The sequence below is a fragment of the Halichoerus grypus genome, chromosome 6, assembly GCF_964656455.1.
Source record: "Halichoerus grypus chromosome 6, mHalGry1.hap1.1, whole genome shotgun sequence".
NCBI lineage: Eukaryota > Metazoa > Chordata > Mammalia > Carnivora > Phocidae > Halichoerus > Halichoerus grypus.
In genome coordinates this window covers 99,892,204-99,912,893 of record NC_135717.1, presented here as the reverse complement: position 1 = coordinate 99,912,893, position 20,690 = coordinate 99,892,204, and the positions used below count along the sequence as shown (strand labels likewise).

At 36.9% G+C, this 20,690-nt stretch overlaps 1 protein-coding gene across 7 annotated transcripts in view; it reads left to right on the top strand.

The window, feature by feature from the left end:
* Window positions 1–20,690, top strand: part of ITPR2 (inositol 1,4,5-trisphosphate receptor type 2) — a 494,379-nt gene that overhangs the window by 338,698 nt on the left and 134,991 nt on the right. For all 7 annotated transcript variants that reach the window (XM_036080194.2, XM_078075789.1, XM_078075790.1 and 4 more), the window contains 5 exons: window positions 10–266; window positions 3,113–3,313; window positions 6,011–6,121; window positions 10,470–10,565; window positions 12,311–12,433. In XM_036080194.2, coding sequence (XP_035936087.2) covers window positions 10–266; window positions 3,113–3,313; window positions 6,011–6,121; window positions 10,470–10,565; window positions 12,311–12,433 — 788 coding nt within the window. The remainder of the gene's footprint in view (window positions 1–9; window positions 267–3,112; window positions 3,314–6,010; window positions 6,122–10,469; window positions 10,566–12,310; window positions 12,434–20,690) is intronic.

The following is a 20,690-nucleotide window of genomic DNA, read 5'->3' as shown; positions in this document are numbered from 1 at the left end:
TTATTTCAGTAAGAGATTCATCATTACTTTTGAAAGAGGGAATGAAAGGGCAATTAACAGAAGCTTCTTCGGCAACGTCCAAAGCATACTGTGCATACCGAAGGGAAATGGATCCAGAAATAGACATTATGTGTGCAGGATCAGAAGCAGGAAATGCTGAGGAAAAGTCTGCAGAGGAAGTAACGATGAGTCCTGCAATTGCCATCATGCAGCCCATACTGAGGTTTCTTCAGTTGCTGTGTGAGAATCACAACCGGGAACTGCAGGTATTTGTTCTATTTTGTGTAAAAGCTGAGAAGACAGCCTATGATTGTAGGTAACTAAATTCAAATACTAACGTATAGTTCTGGAGAGAGTTTTGGAGAGATAATCAATAAAACCGATAGGGCTCTTCTGAGTTGGGAAGAAACATTTGCATCTAAGTGAAGAAAAATGAGGGGAAATTCCTTTATGCGTGAAAAAAATCAGGCTCATATATTATCGTCCATTTCATCCTCAACTCACATCTTTTCAGCCTCAGCTGGCATCACCTAATCCTAGTAGTCTGGTATTTGTTGGGTACGGTCGCATTTGCCTCTTCTATACCTTTCATAGTTTTTTTTTTTTTTTAAGATTTGTTTATTTTTTTTAGAGAGGAGGGGGAGGGGCAGAGGGAGAGAGAGAGAGAATCTCAAGCAGGCTCTCTGCTAAGCACGGAACCCCATGCAGGGCTCAATCCCAAGACCCTGAGATCATGACCTGAGCCAAAACCAAGAGTCAGATGCTTAATCAACTGAGCCACCCAGGTGCCCCTACCTTTCGTGGTTTTATAAATACAGGGGCTTTCATCATTTCCAACTCAATTCATATATCTTGAATGAGGATACAGACTATATTTATACGTCTTCATTAGAAACAGTGAATATAGGAGGATTATTTAGGACAGTAAATGTTGATACCTTTGTAGATGAATATGATCCTGGTCTTACATCTTCTTTGGTACATTTTTCTTTTTCAAATAGATGGACTGAGGGGCACCTAGGAGTTTTGGCCTTTTGTTTTTTGCATTATTTGTGCACTGCTTATGTCACCATGGCGTAACTACATGAAAGGTAAAATCGTCTCTAAGAGCACGTATCCAGGATTAGGGAGAGCAGGGTTTGAAGCTGTGTTCTCTAGTGAGAGCCTAGAGTGGAGGTGTTCTGAGTTGGTAAGAGATGGTAGATTCATACGAATTGAATTAAATATCCTCTAAGGAGATGAGAAGCTCAGGACTTCGTGAATGGTAGAAACTATGAGTCTTGTGGCCCACCCCACCCCAATGTGGGTAGGGCTGCTGCAGAGCTGTGGCAGGCAAAGGCCAGAAGTATCACTTCCAGAGGGAGGGTACTGGAGATGTGCCTACACGCTTATCCTGATCCATTTGGTCTGTCCATGTGGGAGATAGATACGTAGTATCTGATCAAATATTTTTCTAATAGGAGTGTGAGATCAGACAATTAGGAAAATGTTCTTATAAAATAGTTTTGAGTGTAACGTATGATTACATTACATTCTTATAAAATAGCTGGGGTGGTGATCTCAGGGTCATGAGATCGAGCCCCACGTCAGGCTCTGCACTCAGCGGGGAGTCTGCTTGAGATTCTTTCCCCCTCCCTCTCTTTCCCCCTCTGCTCCTCCCCTCCACTCGAATGCTCTCCCTCTCTCTCTCTCAAATAAATAAAATCTTTAAAATAGTTTTGTTTTAATAGAATAGATGGTGAAATTATTCACAATAGCTAATATGTAGAAGCAACCCAGTGTCCATTGACAGATGGATATACAAAATGTGGTATATGTGTGCAATGGAATATTAGTCAACCTCACAAAGGGAGGAAATTATGACATGTGCTACAACATGTATGACCCTTGAGATATTATGCTTTAAGTGAAATGAGTTAGTCACAAAAAGACAAATACTGTGTGATTCTATTTATATGACCTACTTAGAGTAGTCAAAATGAGAGAAACAGAAAGTAGAGTAGTGGTTGCCAGGGGGAGAGGGGAGGGGAGAATGAGGAGTTCTTAATAGGTATAGAGTTTTAGTTTTACAAGATGAAAAGAGTTCTAGAATTGGATGATGGTGATGGTAGTTCAACATTATGAATATATTTAATACCACTGAACTGTACACTTAAAGATGTTTAAGATGGTAAATTTTATGCCATAATAAAAAATTGGAAAAAAATCACACAAAAAAAACTGAAGAAAAAAAAAGAAAGTGGTGGAAATAAATTCAATAAGTAAATTAAATAATACATTAAATTAATAAAAATAATTAATAAATAAAAATAAAAGTTTCCCTCTCTGTTTACCTTTCACTAGGTTTACGCCTCCAAAGAAAGTACTGTTAACAGGTTGTACTTCCTTCCAGGGATTTTTATGCACGTAGAAGCATATTGATCTGTACATGTAAACTCTTTTTAAAAAACACAGATTATGTAATGTTCCTCAAGTTACTTTTCATTTAGTAATACACCTTATTACTAGATTTTGTTTATATCAGTATGTATTGAAGTACCTCATTTTTATAGCTTTGCAATATTCCAATGTTTGGATGTACTATTATTTGTTAAATCAGTCACATTATGATAGGTATGGTATGGTTTCCAGTTTTTGCTATTATAAGCAGTGTGTGTGTGTGTGTGTGTGTGCATCATATATATATGATGATTTTAAATACATATGTGTATGTGTGTGTATATATATATATGTATATATACATATATGAATGAGGTGGAACTGTATGTTAACTGAGTATTTTAATAGGTGCTTCTAGGTTGCCCTCCAGAATGGTTGTATGATTTACTGTTTGAAGATGCACTGTTCATAAAGGATCATTTACTTGAAAATTGCTTCTTTCCCTGATGAACTTCTTTCTAGCTTCTTGAGTCCTTCTCCTTTTCCTACTACTTATTTTCTTAAACCTAGGGGAAATTTAATAAATGTGAACACTTTCTTATAAAGAGCAATTCCATTCCACATTGCCATGGGGATATTTTTGAGTCAGGAAAACACACATAGTGAGAGAGCTGAAAGCAATTAGCATAGGGATTTCTTTTAACTCCTCAGGTATATTTTCTTTTGCCTTCAGAACTTCTTGAGGAATCAAAACAACAAAACAAATTATAACCTCGTCTGTGAGACCCTTCAGTTTTTGGACTGCATTTGTGGAAGTACCACGGGTGGCCTGGGCCTGTTGGGTCTCTACATCAATGAGAAGAATGTAGTGCTGGTCAACCAGACTCTGGAGAGCTTGACGGAGTATTGCCAGGGCCCATGCCATGAAAATCAGGTAACCGTGAAAGCAGTTCTTCACGCAGAAGTATTCATGACTAATTAGCAAAAGGATCAAACTGGTGAAGGAGCCAAGCTTTGTCTACATGTAAAAGATCTTTCTTCTTGCTTTGCCAGATATCTTTACTTTTCTCATGAAACATACAAAGACTGAATTCTAGACTAGCAAATACTATGCCCTATTTTTATTTAATTTCATCATAAAAGAAAATTTCCATGAAAATGTTCCAGATAAAAATCAGACCTCCCGAAAAGAGTGAAATGTGTTTCTTCACTGTTGCTCAGTTTTCATCTTTAGTGACTCTTTCCCAGGATTTGTGGAATACACTCCCTTTGGCTTCTACCACTCTGCTATAGTGCGTAGTATATATTATCTCTTTTATACTCACAGTAAACTTATGGAAATTATGAAATAGGTCTTATTGCTCCCATTTTGTGGATGAATAGGTTCTGACTCAGAGATCAGGTGATGTTCCACGGTCTCGGAGTGACAGAATCAGTATATTGTAGAGCCATTCTTAAAACTCAGGACTTTTGATTGGGTCTAAATAGAGTGCTCTTTTGACTGCATTACATTTTCAAGGATAAAATTTCACCTCTCTCTTCCAGAAGGTTTGCCTGATTCCATTTTCTTGGACATCAAGGACATATTGTGAGCATAGAAGACAGGACCCTTGAGCTAGTACAGAGAGGGGAGTCACCCTAGAATTTATTAATTAACTGTTCACATCCACTTAAGTGTTATGGGGCTATCATTGCAAGCATGGATTCAGCCTGGAAGAAAGAGTTTTCAAGTGGTAAACATTTCTGGATATAAATCTTAAAGAAGCCATTGAGACCAAACATCAGTGCATAACAGAAAAGAAGTGTGAAAAAAACCAGGCTGCAAAGTATGACATATGCACATACATATGTATAAACATGTACACACATACGCATACATAGGTATGTAGAATAAAAACCAACAATTACTGACATAAAGAATTTGTTGTGAGGATACTTTCCCCCCTCTGTAATGTGCATGTTACCTGGTAAAGAAGTCTGCAGATTTTGCCCTGGATTTTCCTGGATTATATTTCAGTCTCCTAGGGTAATGGTACAAGAAAACTTAACTGTTGATTTAAAAGTTGAGGAAAAATATACAAATTTGGAGACTTGGTTTTGTTGTTGGTAAATAAACATGCATATCTATAATATCAAACACATATTCCCCACTTTTGGTCTTATAAAAGGATGAAATTGAGTTTTGAAATTAATTTACTAAGTCAGGTAGGCTCTAAAAGTAAAAACTAATGATAAAATAACATAATAAGACAGTAATAAATAGTGATAATAAACATGAATCCCACATTACTCTAAAAATATCCTTACTTTGAACCCCAACCTCTGAAAATGTGTGGGAGAAAAGAAGGTTGCCAGAACATTCCAGAAATGATCTGCAAATCGATTCCAAGTCTAGCAAGTGTCTTAATAATCAGAAGAACCTCAGGGAATGTGGGAGATGGATGGAAGACACCTTTCCCTTGTGTTGGGGGAGTAAAAAATTTTTTGTGCAAAGGGAGAAATGAAGCCCATTCTGAAAAATAACCGTTATTTCAGAGTTACCTTGAGTTTGCTCTTTCTCATTTAACTCACCTGGGTTTCCATTTTTCAAACCCCCTTGACACTGGATACTGCATTGTAACGTGTTGTTCCACAAAATCCAACCCACAAGTTTCTGATGTTCAAGTTCTACCCATTGAGTTAAGATCAGGATCCTGGCACAGTAGACCCTAACCTTCAAAATACTGATTATCTCTCAGGATGTTTTTTTTTTTTTTTTTATTAAAGATTTTTATTTATTTATTTGACAGAGAAAGACACAGCGAGAGAGGGAACACAAGCAGGGGTAGTGGGGGAGGGAGAAGCAGGCTTCCCGCAGAGCAGGGAGCCCGATGCGGGGCTCGATCCCAGGACCCTGGGATCATGACCTGAGCCGAAGGCAGACGCTTAACGACTGAGCCACCCAGGCGCCCCTCTCAGGATGTTTTATAAACTTCCCCCAAGTCAGGTCCCTCTATAAATCACTCAGGTTTAAGGACTCTGCAGAACTTGTCCTCAACCACCATACTTGACAGATGTCCCCAGAACATGAGAAGGTGCCTGTCTTCCTTGTCTGCTGCTCCCCAGCAGGTGCAGCAGCATCATGCGTGACTCACTCAGCATTCAGTAGCAGCTAAACTGATACGCTGCATCAGTGCCAATGACAGTGACTTACAAACCTCAGACATACTGTGGACACTCCTTTCATAAATGGGAATATTCTCTTAGCCAGGAGAAATCAGATCTTAAAATTCTGAATTTAAGGCACTCCTCTAGTGGAGGGCAGATTAGAATTTGTTGTCTGAAAAGGGTATTTAACTTAATTTTTGAAGTTCTTTGAAATTCTATAAAAATGGTTCATTTTAAAAGATACCTATTTACACACATTGTCTCTTTCAGTGTTCTGCATTCAAAGCCATTTAATCAATACTAGTCAATCAAAAGATTCGATATGAAAGAATAAGTCAAATTTAAACCCTTGATTTAATCATAAAGTTAAATCTTAATTCTGTTTTAAAGGTCAAAAAAACTAAGATGACTGTTCTTTTATGTCAGATGATTTCTAGTGCTTTTATGTTGTAAATAAAACATTGGTAAACGCTTTGTTTTCTAGACGTGTATTGCTACTCATGAATCAAATGGGATTGATATCATCATTGCTTTGATTCTAAATGACATAAACCCTCTTGGTAAATATCGAATGGATCTGGTGCTCCAACTAAAGGTAGAGTAAATCCACTGTTCTGGGGTGAAAGTGACATTTTCTATATAAAACTTCCTTTCAGAATTGACTCTGAATCTTCAAGTAGCTCTTGTAAAAACCCAGGTATTATCATCTATTCAGCTAATGAATTGACAGAAAAGAATAGTGGAGGTATAATGTGCTCTAAACCCCAATAAACGTCCAATAAGCTTTGAGGTAATGTTCAGTTGGAGGGTACTTTACTGAAAGTTCTTTTCAGTAGCCACTTTGTTTCACTACTTCTCTTTGTTTTTATTTTATATTTTTATTATATGGAGGAAAAAAAGGTGTTAAACATTCAATTTGCCATATATTTTTAATTCCTCTTGACTACAGAATTCTATCTAGCAAGTCACAATGAATTAGAGCAAGTAAAAGAAGGGCTGCATTTTAGTTTCATGGCTCTCTTCTCTCAAAAAGTTGTTTTCTTTTACATGAGAATCGTGGTTTTTTGTCAAATACTGTAAGCAATGTTCACACTCCCTTTGAGAAGCTGCTTTAACTTAAGCTGTGCACATACTTCCCAGTAGTTCCATTTATCAGAGCTCAGGAAGAAAATGGAATTTTAAAAAATTTCTTCAACTTTTTCTTTAAATGGAAATAGACGAATATACACAAGAAGCTAAATAAATCCCAATCCAAAGGCATGATATTTAATACAGATAAATTATTAAAGACCACATTACTGTGTTTAGTGTTAAAGAGGTAAAAAAAAATCAACAGTTAAATACAATTTTTTTGTAAAAACAGGTCCATCCAATATCAGAGCAATTTTTTTTTTTTTTTTTGAGAGAGAGAGCTCACATGCGTGAGTGGGGATGGGGGCGCAGAGGGACAGAGAGAGAGAATCTTAAGCAGACTCTGCATTGAGCGTGGAGTCTGTGTGGGGGCTTGATCTCATGACCCTGAGATCATGACCCGAGCCAAAAACATGAGTCGAATACTTAACCGACTGAGCCACCCAGACGCCCATAGCAAATATAATTAAATTAAACTTTGTATCGGTAAATTTATGGCCAGAAAGAATAGGAATGATATTTTTGTAATTTTGTTTCTAAATATAGATTTAGATATATAATGGAATGTATATATATATCCTACTTATGTGAAGATTGTGCTAGGGACTCCTAATAAGCAAATGTTTCTTTTCATAGACAAGGTGAATTTTTATTTTTTCACTGTTTTCATTGGCAATATGTATGAGCCTTGGGTCTTTCCGTTCATAGAACAGAACAAAGGCCATCTGTATGTAGATTGAACTTGTGTCCTTTTCCTCATTAGCATCATGCTTTTGTTAGTGAAGCCTGCCTCGGCCTATATGACAACTCAAGTTGAGTTACTAGAAAAATGTTTATTTCATCTTAAATTTATCTTTAATCATAATTCATAAAGAAACAACATATAGAAGCCTTGGTCTTTGGCTCTTTAAATCCTTTATTGGCCTAAAGACTGTATCTTTAAATCTCATTTTTAATTGATATAACTTAATGGAGGAAAATACTGAGTGATTTATTTATTTATTTATTTATTTATTTGAGAGGGGAGGGGCAGAGGGAGAGGGAGAGAGAATGACAAGCAGACTCCCTGCTGAGAGCAGAGTGGGGCGCAGGGCTTGATCCCACAACCCTAAGATCACGACCTGAGCTGAACCCAAGAGTCAGACGCTTAGCTGACTGAGCCACCCAGGAGCCCTGTGATTCATCAATTTAAAACAAAGTATTAAAAAAAATAAAACCAAGTATAGGCATACAGATTATTTACAAATCCAAGCATATGTAAAAAACTAAATGATGGGGTATTACTTAACAGTACATAGATATTTTTCGCTATTCAAATAAAAATGCTTTTTTGAAAAAGGACTATTTAAAATTTCATTTGTTACTAACCACTATATATGTATATTTTTTTGAAATGTGATGTTGGCTAAATCAAGGTATATATAAAATACCAGGTGAATGGATCTGACTTGAAATATTTAAAATATAGTCTTCTACTTAAAGAACAAGGCATATGTACCTTTCTAAACAAGCTATGAAGCTTTGTGTATAATGGACAATATGAGAACAATGCTTATAAGGCAGAATGATATATATTGGCAGATTTTAGGGGGCTTCCATGAGCAGAATGGTTTTAATTATAAATTCTCCATAACATTATAGAGTATGTCATATTACAAAATGCTACATTAAGGTTTATTTTGTATCATTCATCCTTAAATTTAATTGCTTAATCATTTATGCTTTCATTTATAATTTTAAGTATACTTAACTCTATATACTCATTTACTATGAAGGCTTATGCATTTTTTTCATGTATCTGTCTTGTCCTTTAATTTTTAATTTACATTTCATGACTGATCTGTGACTGCAAAGTTTTGAATTTGTAAATAGGTATTTTTTTTTTTAAAGGTCTCTAGCTTCCTTTGGAAGAAAATCTGTTAACACCAACACACACATTTGATTTCTTAGTGTATATAGGCTCTTATACTTTCAATTTGATTCAGATTTCAGGTCATCTACAAGATTTCTATTCTTTTTTTTTTTTAAATGTTTTATTTATTTATTCATGAGAGTCAGAGAGAGAGAGAGAGAGAGGCAGAGGCAGAGGGAGAAGCAGGCTCCCCACCTAGCAGGGAGCCCGATACAGGACTCGATCCCAGGACCCTAGGATCATGACCTGAGCCGAAGGCAGATGCTTAACCATCTGAGCCACCCAGGCGCCCCAACAAGATTTCTATTCTTTCAACATAGTGTAAAAAGAAGATTGGTTGCAAAAAAATCATATTGCCAATGGTATTCTGAAATTGGATGTATTTTTAAGCTATTATGTATTGGGCCTGCTAAGTGAGGTTCATTAGAGAATACTGTTAGTGTTGCCAAGGTTTTAGCTTTGAATTCTGTGCGGTCAGTTCAGATTGCTCTGAGGATTTAAGTTCTCCACTAATCCTAGAACCTTATTATTTTAGGTATGTTGTTTGTATAGGATGCTAGATTATAAAAATGGATTTTAGGATAGGTACAAATCTGCAAAAAATTGAAAATGGACCAGAAAAAAATAATGCCACTTCCCTTACAAAATACTAATTTTTTTTTTCAGGATGGGTCAGTGATCTTGCTACCATCATCATCAGACATCATTGCTGCTAACATTAGTCATTTAAAGATAGTCTTTAGGCTGCACTCCTAAAAGAACAAAATAGTTGGATAGAATTTGGTATTAAGCTACTCAGTGAAATTAATTTGTATAAATTTAACACAATTTATGTGGTGAATGTCTGCATACATCAAACAGCTGATTCAGTTCAAGTTTTTATCCTACAAGATGTTAATTTTTAGTCACTGAGAAACATCTTAAAGCCATTTGACTCTACTTCTCTTGTGCTCCTATCGAAGATTGCGTGTGGAGCTTGAGATTTTTATCTAAATATTGCAAAAACACTGTAGAAATATCTCCCAGGTGGTTTTTATCATTTCACAGTTTGCCGCAATTCTGGGGCAGTGCTACTGAAAACAGTGTAAAGAAACTCCTTTCCAAATGTTGAGGATATTGTGCTTTGTGTAATAAGACTTTCTATAATTCTTTGGATTATAAATCAACTATATCAGAAACATTAATGGTATCTACAGGTTACATATTTGAGAATATATACTTATAAACCAAAGTGGAAACATCAAAGACAACATAAACTATTTTTAGTCTCTATTAAACAAAAGAAAATATTCTTCTACAACCCAGCTGGTAAACATGTTGCATATATACTGCCGTAGAGTGAGACCAGTAAACTATTATCAGTAAATTTTTATTTTACTAACTCATGAATTTAAAATTTTATAGATTAATTCTCAGTGATTGTTGCTCAAATTTATTTAAAATTTTGATATGCTAGTATGTATTCATGTTTCATGCGAAAAACAATTTGCTAAGTTCTTTAAATTATATTCCATTTCTATAAAATACATTATTGATAAATTCACCTTACCATCTTGTTAAAATGGCATCAAGGATGTCTATTTAGAAAATGGTGATGGAAAATAGTATATTTTAATGCATTATATATGAAGTTTCAATTTTGTATTTAAAACAGCCTTTTGCCAATATTTAAAATATTCTTTGTAACATACCTCTCATGATTCATTATTTTTATTTTGTGTTGACAATGAAGTAAAACCTTCTATATTAAAACGTGAATTAGCCAAATGAAATTAGCAGTTTAAAATTCTGTTTGTTTGTTTTTTTAAATGGTCCTGGTAATGTCAATTAAAACAAACGCAGGGATTGTTAATCCATGAAATAGTCTTTCCATGTGCATTAACTCAATCTGTATCTCTAGAACAATGCCTCTAAGCTTTTGCTGGCCATTATGGAAAGCAGACATGACAGCGAGAATGCGGAAAGAATTCTTTTTAACATGAGACCCAGGGAACTGGTAAGAAAATTTTTGAAACTGTATTAATAATGTTCATCCTAAAAGGGATAAATTTGTAGTATGCATGTCAGGAAAGAGGGCTAGTGACTTTCACTGCTCTACCAGGACATAATAGCACATTGCAACTTACCTTTCCATGTAACTCAGGAGGCCCTGTGATGGCAAAAACCTGTGTGATTTGGGTCCTTACTTCATTGGTTTTATCCACTCTAAGCACTTTTCTTAATCATATTGTCACAGTCTGTTAAACTATCTGAAAATTCTTTTTGCCCCCCCCAAAAATAAATTTGCTTTAGTTTGTGTATTGGCATATATGAGAAAGGTGTCTAAGAAATGTTTGTACTCCTCAAAAATTTTATTTAGACCTCTTTCTGAACAATAAAAATAAAACCAATACCTTTTGTACTTGTTTCTATCAGTGAAATGTTGCACCATGCTTGGCCTAAAGGAAATCATATGAAGACTTGGTGGGGATTCTACAGAGATCATTAGTGTGTCTTCTTACTGTAGAAGTTATATTTTCCTCCTCACTTGCATGGAAATTAGGAAGTAATATCAGCATGCTTTAAAAGCATTAAGTTTCTTTTTCTTTAATTTCAATTCCAGTATAATTAACATACAGTGTTATATTAGTTTCGGGTGCACAATATAGTAATTCAACAATTCCATACATCACCCAGGGCTCATCACAACAAGCGCCCTCCTTCAACCCCATCACCTATTTCACCCCATCCCCCCACCCCACTCCCCTCTGGTAACCATCAGTTTGTTCTCTGTAGTTAAGAGTCTGTTTCTTGGTTTGTCTGTCTCTCTCTCTCTTTTTTTTTCCTTGAAAGCATTGGGTTTTAAACGCATTGAGAATATACTCAAACCCATATCGCTCAGCAGCCCCATGACTAGCCAGTCTTAGAAGCACCACTGTTGGTACTACGGGGAGATCCTGTTGAAGGCACTCTTTTGCTCTCTCTTTAATAGTAAGGAATGGTGTTGAGCAGGGCTGATAAAGAGAAATGTAAGATGCAATTTTATTTAGCATATATTTACAGAGAGTCTCGTATCTGTAAGGCAGTGGGCTAAGAGAAGCAAGACATTCTCTATTCTTAAGGTTAAATGGAGCAATGAGTTACATGTTCATACAACAACAGCACTGTACAAGAGCCCTTTGAAAATACAATCTCCTCTGCCTATAACACCTTTATCTCAACATCCACTTCCTCCTTGTGGCTCACCATCAGTCTCTTGCCTGAGTTCATGCCCCCGCTCTGTGCTCAGTGCCTCACACTTAGTGCGGCTGTGGGACTATTGTGTTCACCTCTTGACGTGCTGACTCTCCCACTGGACAGTAAGTCCCTAGAGGGCACATACTATGTTATACTCACTGTTGGGTCCTCAGTGCAGAAGACGGTGTCCAGTTTCCCTTGTCCCTGTTACCTAGTGGGTGCTTAATACATAATGGATGGATATTAGGGTTCCGGAGTCTCCTAATTCATGGGAACTTTGGCACTGTCAACATTCAAATGTCAAAGCAAAATTTTTCAAGGAAGACAGAAAATATTGTAGAAAAATACTTTCACATTCATTTAAATAAAGATGGTTTCCAAGGCCATTTTCAATTATAGTTCTTTTATACTTTTCAAGTCTTAGGAAGTGTTGCAGTTTTTAATTATACCCCATAAACAACGTAAAATGCCTGTTGTTTGTGGCATTTCAAATCTTGTTGTTCCTATTTGTTTTTTTTTTAATAGGTGGATGTGATGAAGAATGCCTATAACCAGGGATTGGAATGTGACCATGGGGATGATGAGGGCGGAGATGATGGTGTTTCCCCAAAAGATGTTGGACACAACATCTATATCCTGGCCCATCAGGTGTCACATTTTAATATCTTGTATTATTGCTAATCTTATCAATTGTGTTTTGTGTCATGACTTGTTATATTTTCAAGTTCTGGTCCCGTCATTTATTCAGCACCTGTGCCCTTGCTCTGAGCCAGGGAAAGGGAAAGCCTCCCAGAATGCCCAGCTGTGTTCCCAGAGCTCTGCTAAGTGTTGATCCACAAGAGAATGATGCTTGCCCCCCAAAACTGCTGGGCCAGGAGACAGGAGACAGTGCCAGGTCAGAGGCTGAGAAATAAACAAACCGTGACAACAAATGGAAGCTTGAAGGAGAGAGGAGGAGAGGCTAACTGAGAAGATAGAGAGTGCGAAGTAAGGGGGTACATTGGGTCTAATCAGGACAAACCTTGCAGACGGCTTCTGGCCTCTCGAGTTGTAGGTTGGCATGCTTCATACAGAAGCCAGAAGCGGCGGCCTCTAATTGGTTTCACTGGACTTCTAACAGAGATGAAGAATTTAAATTTTAAATTCTTTTAGAGGACCCATTTCCATCCTATAGTACTTTATGAAAACAGGTACTTGATAAGTGTTGTTTGAGGAATTTAATTTTATTAACATGAAGATCAACTTTAAATTTGCATCTTCTAATGAAGATTTGTTTAGGAGTTAAAATTTTTATTTCATTTCATTTTATTTTTTAAAGATTTTATTTATTTATTTGACAGAGAGAGAGACAGCGAGAGAGGGAACACAAGCAGGGGGAGTGGGAGAGGGAGAAGCAGGCTTCCCGCGGAGCAGGGACGCTTAATGACTGAGCCACCCAGGTGCCCCAGGAGTTAAAAATTTTAAATGTACAGTGCCAATTTGAGTTTTTTACAGTAACTCCCTCTTTTTTATGGAATATAGTCTAAACTTTGTAGACTTTCCCGACCTTTCTTTCTAGTCATCTTCTCACATTGTCTACCCTCTCCCTCTTCCTTCTTCCCCATACAGCTTGCCAATTGATTGAACAAACACTGATAGATATACAGTACGGTGATTTATTCTCACTTTTTAATTTTTCCAGTTTTATTGAGATATAATGGACATATACAGCACTGTGTCACTTTAAGGTGTTAAAAGGTTGCTCTTTAGACACTTCTTGCCCTTCTTTTCTCTGTGTAATTGTATGATGTATGTAAACTGGAGTGTAATTTTTACAAAAGATTCTGGGAAGGAGTCAGATTTTAAAATATATTAACAAAAGAAGCTGCTCTGGTTTTTTTAATACAGTTCCGATCCCTGTGGAGATTTTTGGGTCTCTCATCATATAGCAAAGTGCACATATAGACCGGAAACAGATAAGGGCAGATGGGTTATAGCTAGAAAGACAAAAGAGAATTTTAGGTATTGAGGAACTGAAAGCCAGAATGAAGGACAAGTTGAAGGAAGAACACAGAGGTTTAGGAGATGGAAGAGGTGTCGTTTTATTTTTATTTTTTAAAGATCTATTTATTTGAGAGAGAGAGAGAGAGAGAGCACGAGCAGGGGGAGCTGCAGACGGGGGGGGGAAGCAGACTCCCTGGTGAGCAGGGAGCCCAACGTGCGGCTCGATCCCAGGACCCCCAAGATCGTGACCTGAGCCAAAGGCAGACACTTAACCGACTGAGCCACCCAGGCATCCCAAAGCTGTCATTTTAGAGAGAAAGCAAAATTCAGGTGACAGGAATGGAGTCAGTCTAGAAAAGAAATGACTACAGATTGAACGTGAGTGGAAAGAAAAAAACATCACTGGCTGAAAATGAAAATCAAATTGGCTACGAGGAGGAAGAGAGAAATGTGATGGCCCAGCATGTGCATGGGCAAGGAGCTATTTCAGAAGCTGTAGCCTTGTGGAAGGAAACCAACAAGGAAGAGTGGGCCAGAGTGAGCAGTGAAAATTTTAGAGGAAGGAAGTAGGGGAATTCAGCCGCCCATGTTTTCTTGACTGAAAGCTAGTCTCACTCTGTCTGGGGAGCTGTCCCCTCTTGCACGAGCGAGCGGCTACGTGAACAAGTCCTGACCCGACAGACAGCCTTTCAGTGGGAAATGCACAACCAGCCCAACTAAGTCAGCCTTGGAACCGGTAGAGTGGCAGATGTTTGAACCCATCACCCACATCCATGAAAAGGAGATTTAAAAATGCCATCTCAGATTACCCGTATAATAGACGGAACAGTAACAATGTCGAGGTCAAGAAAAGACTTTTCTAGGTCAGTTCATTTTTAAGCAGACTATGTATAAGAGTAGAGAGTACAGATCTTAAAAACAGGCTGTGGAAGATGTGGAGGAGAATGGAGAACGAGGATAAAGAATGCAAGAGCTGGTCATAGAATGAAGGATCATGATATAAAATATGAAAGAAGTTAAAAATGCAGATGGCATAAGGGTCAATGATCTTGATGGGTGTAAGTTTATAGCAGTGCTTGGAGAGAACAGATTAGATTCAAAGATGATGGTGGTGTTGTCCAAGGAGTGGGAATTCAGTAGTAAAAAAAAAAGGAACAAGAGGATACAATTTACTGAAACGAAGAGATAAAGTTACGGATGTGAAAATGGCTTGAATGGATATATAGAGGTTTCTTAATTTCGCAAAACCAAAATGTTGAAAAAGCAGTAGTTTGCAGAACTGGGATGGTACAACATAGAGATACATAAATGAAGCCAGACTGAGTATAGGGAAGAAGAAAATTCTGAATTGCTGAACACTCTAAGCCTTGTGATTCAATGGTAAGAGTAAATATGAAACGAGAGTCCATGTGTGTTCTAGGAACTCAAAAAACGGGATAGGAGTGGCAAAATATATGGAACAGTGTGTGTAACTGACAGTGAGAGTTAAGCAACTGTCTGCTTATTTTCTTAGAGTGACACAGAACATTGTTACCTTATTACTTTTAAATGTATTCTCTTGGGTGACTCCTCCCACCATTTTTTTTTTTTAATGAAAAATTCAGTTTTCACTCAGAGAAGAGAGCCCACTGAGCTTTTTTGATCTTTCCACGAGTGACTCCTTTGGCGTTCTCTAGGCTGGCATTGTTATATTTGGCTTCTTGGGAGGCCAAACCATGGTTGCTGAGTACCTTATGAATCTGTTGTCCAAACAGCTACCACACCAAAGCAGAAATGCAAAGTGTAGGAATCCCGTGCTTTGCTTTCAGGAGCAGCCATGTAGCTGTGCTCCAACGGTTTGGTTGAGCCCAGGTTTTGTTGCTTTCATTGTGGATATGGAATTATTTGTCTCCTGAATGCTGATGACCATGCAGATTGGTTTCTGCCCTTGCACAGTTCAGTAATTCCAAAACCAAGGTTCAACTTCCTCCTTGTTTTACTATAATCATCTTTTGTACAGACAGTTTATTTCGGTGCACTCAGACTTTCAATTTTTGTTGTTGTTCTTTTCATGGTAGTGAGGTAGTTCTGCTTTTTCTACCGTGACATCCTTTTTGGCCCTTCCTGTGGTTGGTGTTACAAGAAACAAATAATGCTTCTTGTAAGTGTCTTGTCTGATCTACATAAAACTATAAATACATCAAAAAGGGAATTTCTTATTCTAATACTATGGTACATGCAGAACATTTCCTTAAAATTCAGCTATTGGTCCTTTTTGATTTTCTGTCCTCCACATGTTCTCCTTGGGTATCTCTGCCTCCTTTTTCTGCTGTGGGCTTGTTCTTTTATATTTTGCCTTCTTACTGTTCCTTCTCCTCTTTATTCCTATCTTTCCATAGAATAGTCACTGCCTGCAATCTAGGACATTCTTCAGTACTTTGTATATGTTTAACATGTATTAAACCATATTATTTTTCTGGTCCCACGTAGTAATTTCTGTTTTTCAGTCTGAAAAACTTTATTTTATTTCCCCCCGGTTTTATTGAGATATAATTGACACATAACATTGTGTAAGTTTAAGGTGTATGATGTGTTGATTTGACACATTTATATATTGCAAAATGATTACCACCATAGCATTAGCTTCATCCCATTGCATCATTATTTCCTTTTTGGTGAGAACATTTAAGATACACTCTCTTGGCAATATTCAGTTGATTATGATTACAGTATTATTAGCTATAGTCACCATACTGTACCTTAGATCCCCAAAACTTGTTAGTCTTATAACTGGAAGCTTATACCCTTTGACCAACATCTCTCCATTTCTCCCAGCCTCCAACCCCTGGTAACCATCATTCTACTCTCTGTTTCTCTGACTTCCACATTTTTAAATTCCACATATAAAAGATCATATGATATTTCTCTCTCTTTGACTTATTTCACTTAACATAATGCCCTCAAGGTCTATCCAAGTTGTTGCAAACAGCACGATTTCCTTCTTTCTCATAGCTAAGTAATATTCCATTGTGTGTATACACACCACATCTTCTTTATGCATCATCCATTGATGGACACTTAGGTTGTTTCCATATCTTGACTATTGTGAATAATGCTGCAGTGAACATGTAGGACCCTTTATTTCAATACCTACCAGAATTAAGATGTATATGGAGAAAAGTATTAATTAACAAGCCTATGGAAATCAAAAATGACTCCTGGCTCATAAGGCAAGAAAGAATGGATCACTTTAATTGGCTATATGGAATTCTTTTTTAAAATATAGGTTTTAAAAATTTTCATGAGTATTTCCCTATGTCACTAAATGGTCTTTGAAAACATAATTTTAATGTCTGCATAATCATTCATCATTTGAATGTAGCACGATTTTTTTAATCACTCCTATTGTTGGATATTAGGTTCCTAATGTTTTTGATGTTATAAATTATGGTATGATTAACATCCTTATACATTAATCTTTGTCTGCTACATTGATTACTTCCCTAGGATAAATTCCAAGAAGTTTAATTATTAGGTCACAAGGTAGTAACTATTTTATGGTTCTTGATGCATATCATAAAATTGTTTTCCACAATGTGTGATGGTACTAATCTTACTGAATCCTAAAATTACTACCATTTAAAAAAATCTTTGCCAAACGTATAGTGTTTGGAACATAGTGACCACTTCACAAACATTTGTTAAATGAATTAATGAATTATAGATGAAAGGGTATCTCATTTTAACTCCCATCTTTTGGATTACCAGTAAAATGGACTCTCTCTCTCTCTCTCTTTTTTTTTTATTTGAGAGAGAGGGTGAGGGGAGAAGGGACAGAGGTAGAGAATCTCAAGCAGACTCCCCACTGAGTGCGGAGCCTGACGTGGGTCTTGATCTCACAACCCATGAAATCATGACCTGAGCTGAAACCAAGAGTCAGACACTCAACTGACTGAACCACCCAGGTGCCCCCATATGGACTCTCTTTTCATGTTATTTAGTATTTCTATTTTTTTTTATGTGAATTGTTTGAAAATGTGTTTATCCATTCTTCTGACAGGGTTCATTTTTTGTTAGTGAATTTTAATTAACAGTAACAAATCTTAGTCATAGTAGCTATATCTACTTCTTCCTGATTAATTGCTTTTTAATGTTTTAATGATAGGTTTCTTCTGCCCCGTTGAGATCTCTTAAACATTCACTTAGATTTTCTTCTGGTGTATAATGAATTTAGTTAAGTATTTGATTATATAATCTTCCCATGTCATAATGCAGAAATAATAAAAAAGTAACTTCTGAGTCTAAGTTATCTGTGAAAATATAATCCTAGATTTAGTAATAAGAGGAGTCCACGAGGACATGGTTTATAAGAGTCGCATGAATGTGATATAGAGCATGGGTCACCGAGAGAGCTTTAGCAGAAGAGGTCAGGGCCAAATCCAGACCACCTTCAGGGTCAGACAGGGCATGTGAATGAGCGCTGGGGGAGCAGGTGAGCCTGGGACAGTCTGGTGATCCTCTTCCAAAGCAGGCAGCCTTTACTCACGTCTGCTGACTTTCCAATTTGGATTACGGGCCCTAGATTTCCACTTCTTTCAATATCTCAAAAGAAACCTGAATTTTGAAATTTTTGAAAAATGTAAAATCTCTTAATTTTTAAATGTTGACAACTCATTTGATATTTTTAAAAACACTGAGCAGTCTAAACAAAACTCACCAGCAAGTGGAATGTAGCCCATGAGCCATAGTTTGTCACTTATGGAATAGAAGATCCAAATTTCTCATTTATTCTTCATTCAATTGCATGGACTTTTGAGTGCCTACTAGATGCCAGGCACTGTGTTGGATATTAGGAGTACAGCAGTGAAGACTAATAAGAGATCAGCTCTCAGGGAATTTACGTTCTGACCAGGAGCAATGAAGAGTAGACAGACCAGAAAGACAGCAGATAGTGATACAAGCCCTGCAGTAAGTGAGAACAGGGTGTGATGAAAGGCAATTATGGAATGCTATTATAGATCGGGGATCAGGAGGGTTTTCTCTGAGGAGCTGAAGTTGAAGCTCACTCTAAGTGAGAAAGCAAATACCAGCAGTATGAAATGGGGAGATATGGGAGACATCCCAGAGAATGCCTTGAAATTGGAAATGAGCTTGGCGTGGATCACCAGACTGTCCCAGGCTCACCTGCTCCCCCAGCGCTCATTCACATGCCCTGTCTGACCCTGAAGGTGGTCTGGATTTGGCCCTGACCTCTTCTGCTAAAGCTCTCTCTGTGACCCATGCTCTATATCACATTCATGTGACTCCTATAAACCATGTCCTCGTGGACTCCTATTATTACTAAATCTGGGATTATATCTTCAGAGATAACTTAGACTCAGAAGTTACTTTTTTATTATTTCTGCATTATGACATGGGAAGATTATATAATCAAAAGATCTGTGTAGCTAGACCCTCAACCAGCTGTTAGCACTCGAATATTATAATAATCATATACAACGCACCTGAGGCTCATTTATTTTAAGATAGCCATTCAAGAACATTTATTGAGCACCTCTTACATCAGGCACTGTTTCAGTTGCTAAAATGGAAAGATGAATAAAGATGCTATCCAGAAGCTCACAATTAACATGCTTTTGTTAAAATGGAGGTATGCACAAAACAGGTATGCATGAGATACATGTTCCCTAGGAGTCAGGATTCATGGAAGCAGTGACACTTGAACTGAATCTTCAAGGATAGAAGGAGGGGGGAGAACATTCCATCAGAGGCAACAACTTCTGCCAAAATGCACCAGAGATATTTTAGAGAAAGGAACTTCTTTTGGGAATATTAGTAGGGTTCTTGTGTGGTATCTACTTATGTCTTTATGGAATGAATTATAATAATTTGAATTAAGTCAACATTTTTGATAACTGTGAAGACCTTGATTATAGGCATCTAATAAATGTTGCATGAATGAAATAAGCGAATGAATGAAAATTGAATGAAGGAATGAATGACTAGGACATGACATACTCTAAAACTTCAGTATTTATAATTTCAGTATTATAACAAAGAAAACTGAATAAAGATAATTTCTTGTTATCATCATGATCAAAATTAATAATAAATTTTTCCCTGGAGTATAAATTCTGTGTGTACAGGCACAATTTTTTTTTTTTCTGGTCCTATGCCAACTACATATGTTAGCATATAGTAGATACTCAAGAAGAGTTTGGGGAATAATTTCTTGCAAAAATGCATGCAGGCTGATAATATTTTCATGTAATACAGGTACTAAGTAAGATTAAGAGGGTCCTACCAAACAGGTATTAGCATGCTGGCAGTCAAGGATCTTATTCAGCTTCTATGGTCTTTTAATTCCATAGAGCGCTCTTTACCAATCATGTCAGCAAACCCTACATAGATAGAGCCCTGTAATATCTCCATCATGCCAGGCACTTTTCTTACTTTTGTTCATGATGCCACCTCTGAACTAATAAAATATCTCCTCCTTTTCTTAAAACTCATGTTAGTACTTCCTTAGTTTTTTTAAGATCCAAATTGAGACCGACTTACCCCATTTCTTAGATGAATTCCAACCAACAATGATCTTTTCTTTGTATTGAATTCTTACATCTGTTATGTTCACCCAAAACTGCATACCTACTTTCCCAATAGCTTATGCTGTATATCATCCTAGAATTGTTCTTTGTTTCATGTGTGTAGGTCTTGGCTACTTAATTAGTAGTAGATTCTCCAAATCTGGACACCCATGAGGCCTCATTTAAAAAAAAAAAAAAAAAAGGAAACTTTCCACAAAGAAGAATATCTTGGGGGAAAAATACTTGACATAATAGATTTAAGTCCTCTAATGGGCACCTACATATCTTTCACCAAGCAACAAAGAATCTTTGGATGACTGCCATTTATATGACTGCTCAAATTCATGGTTAATGGG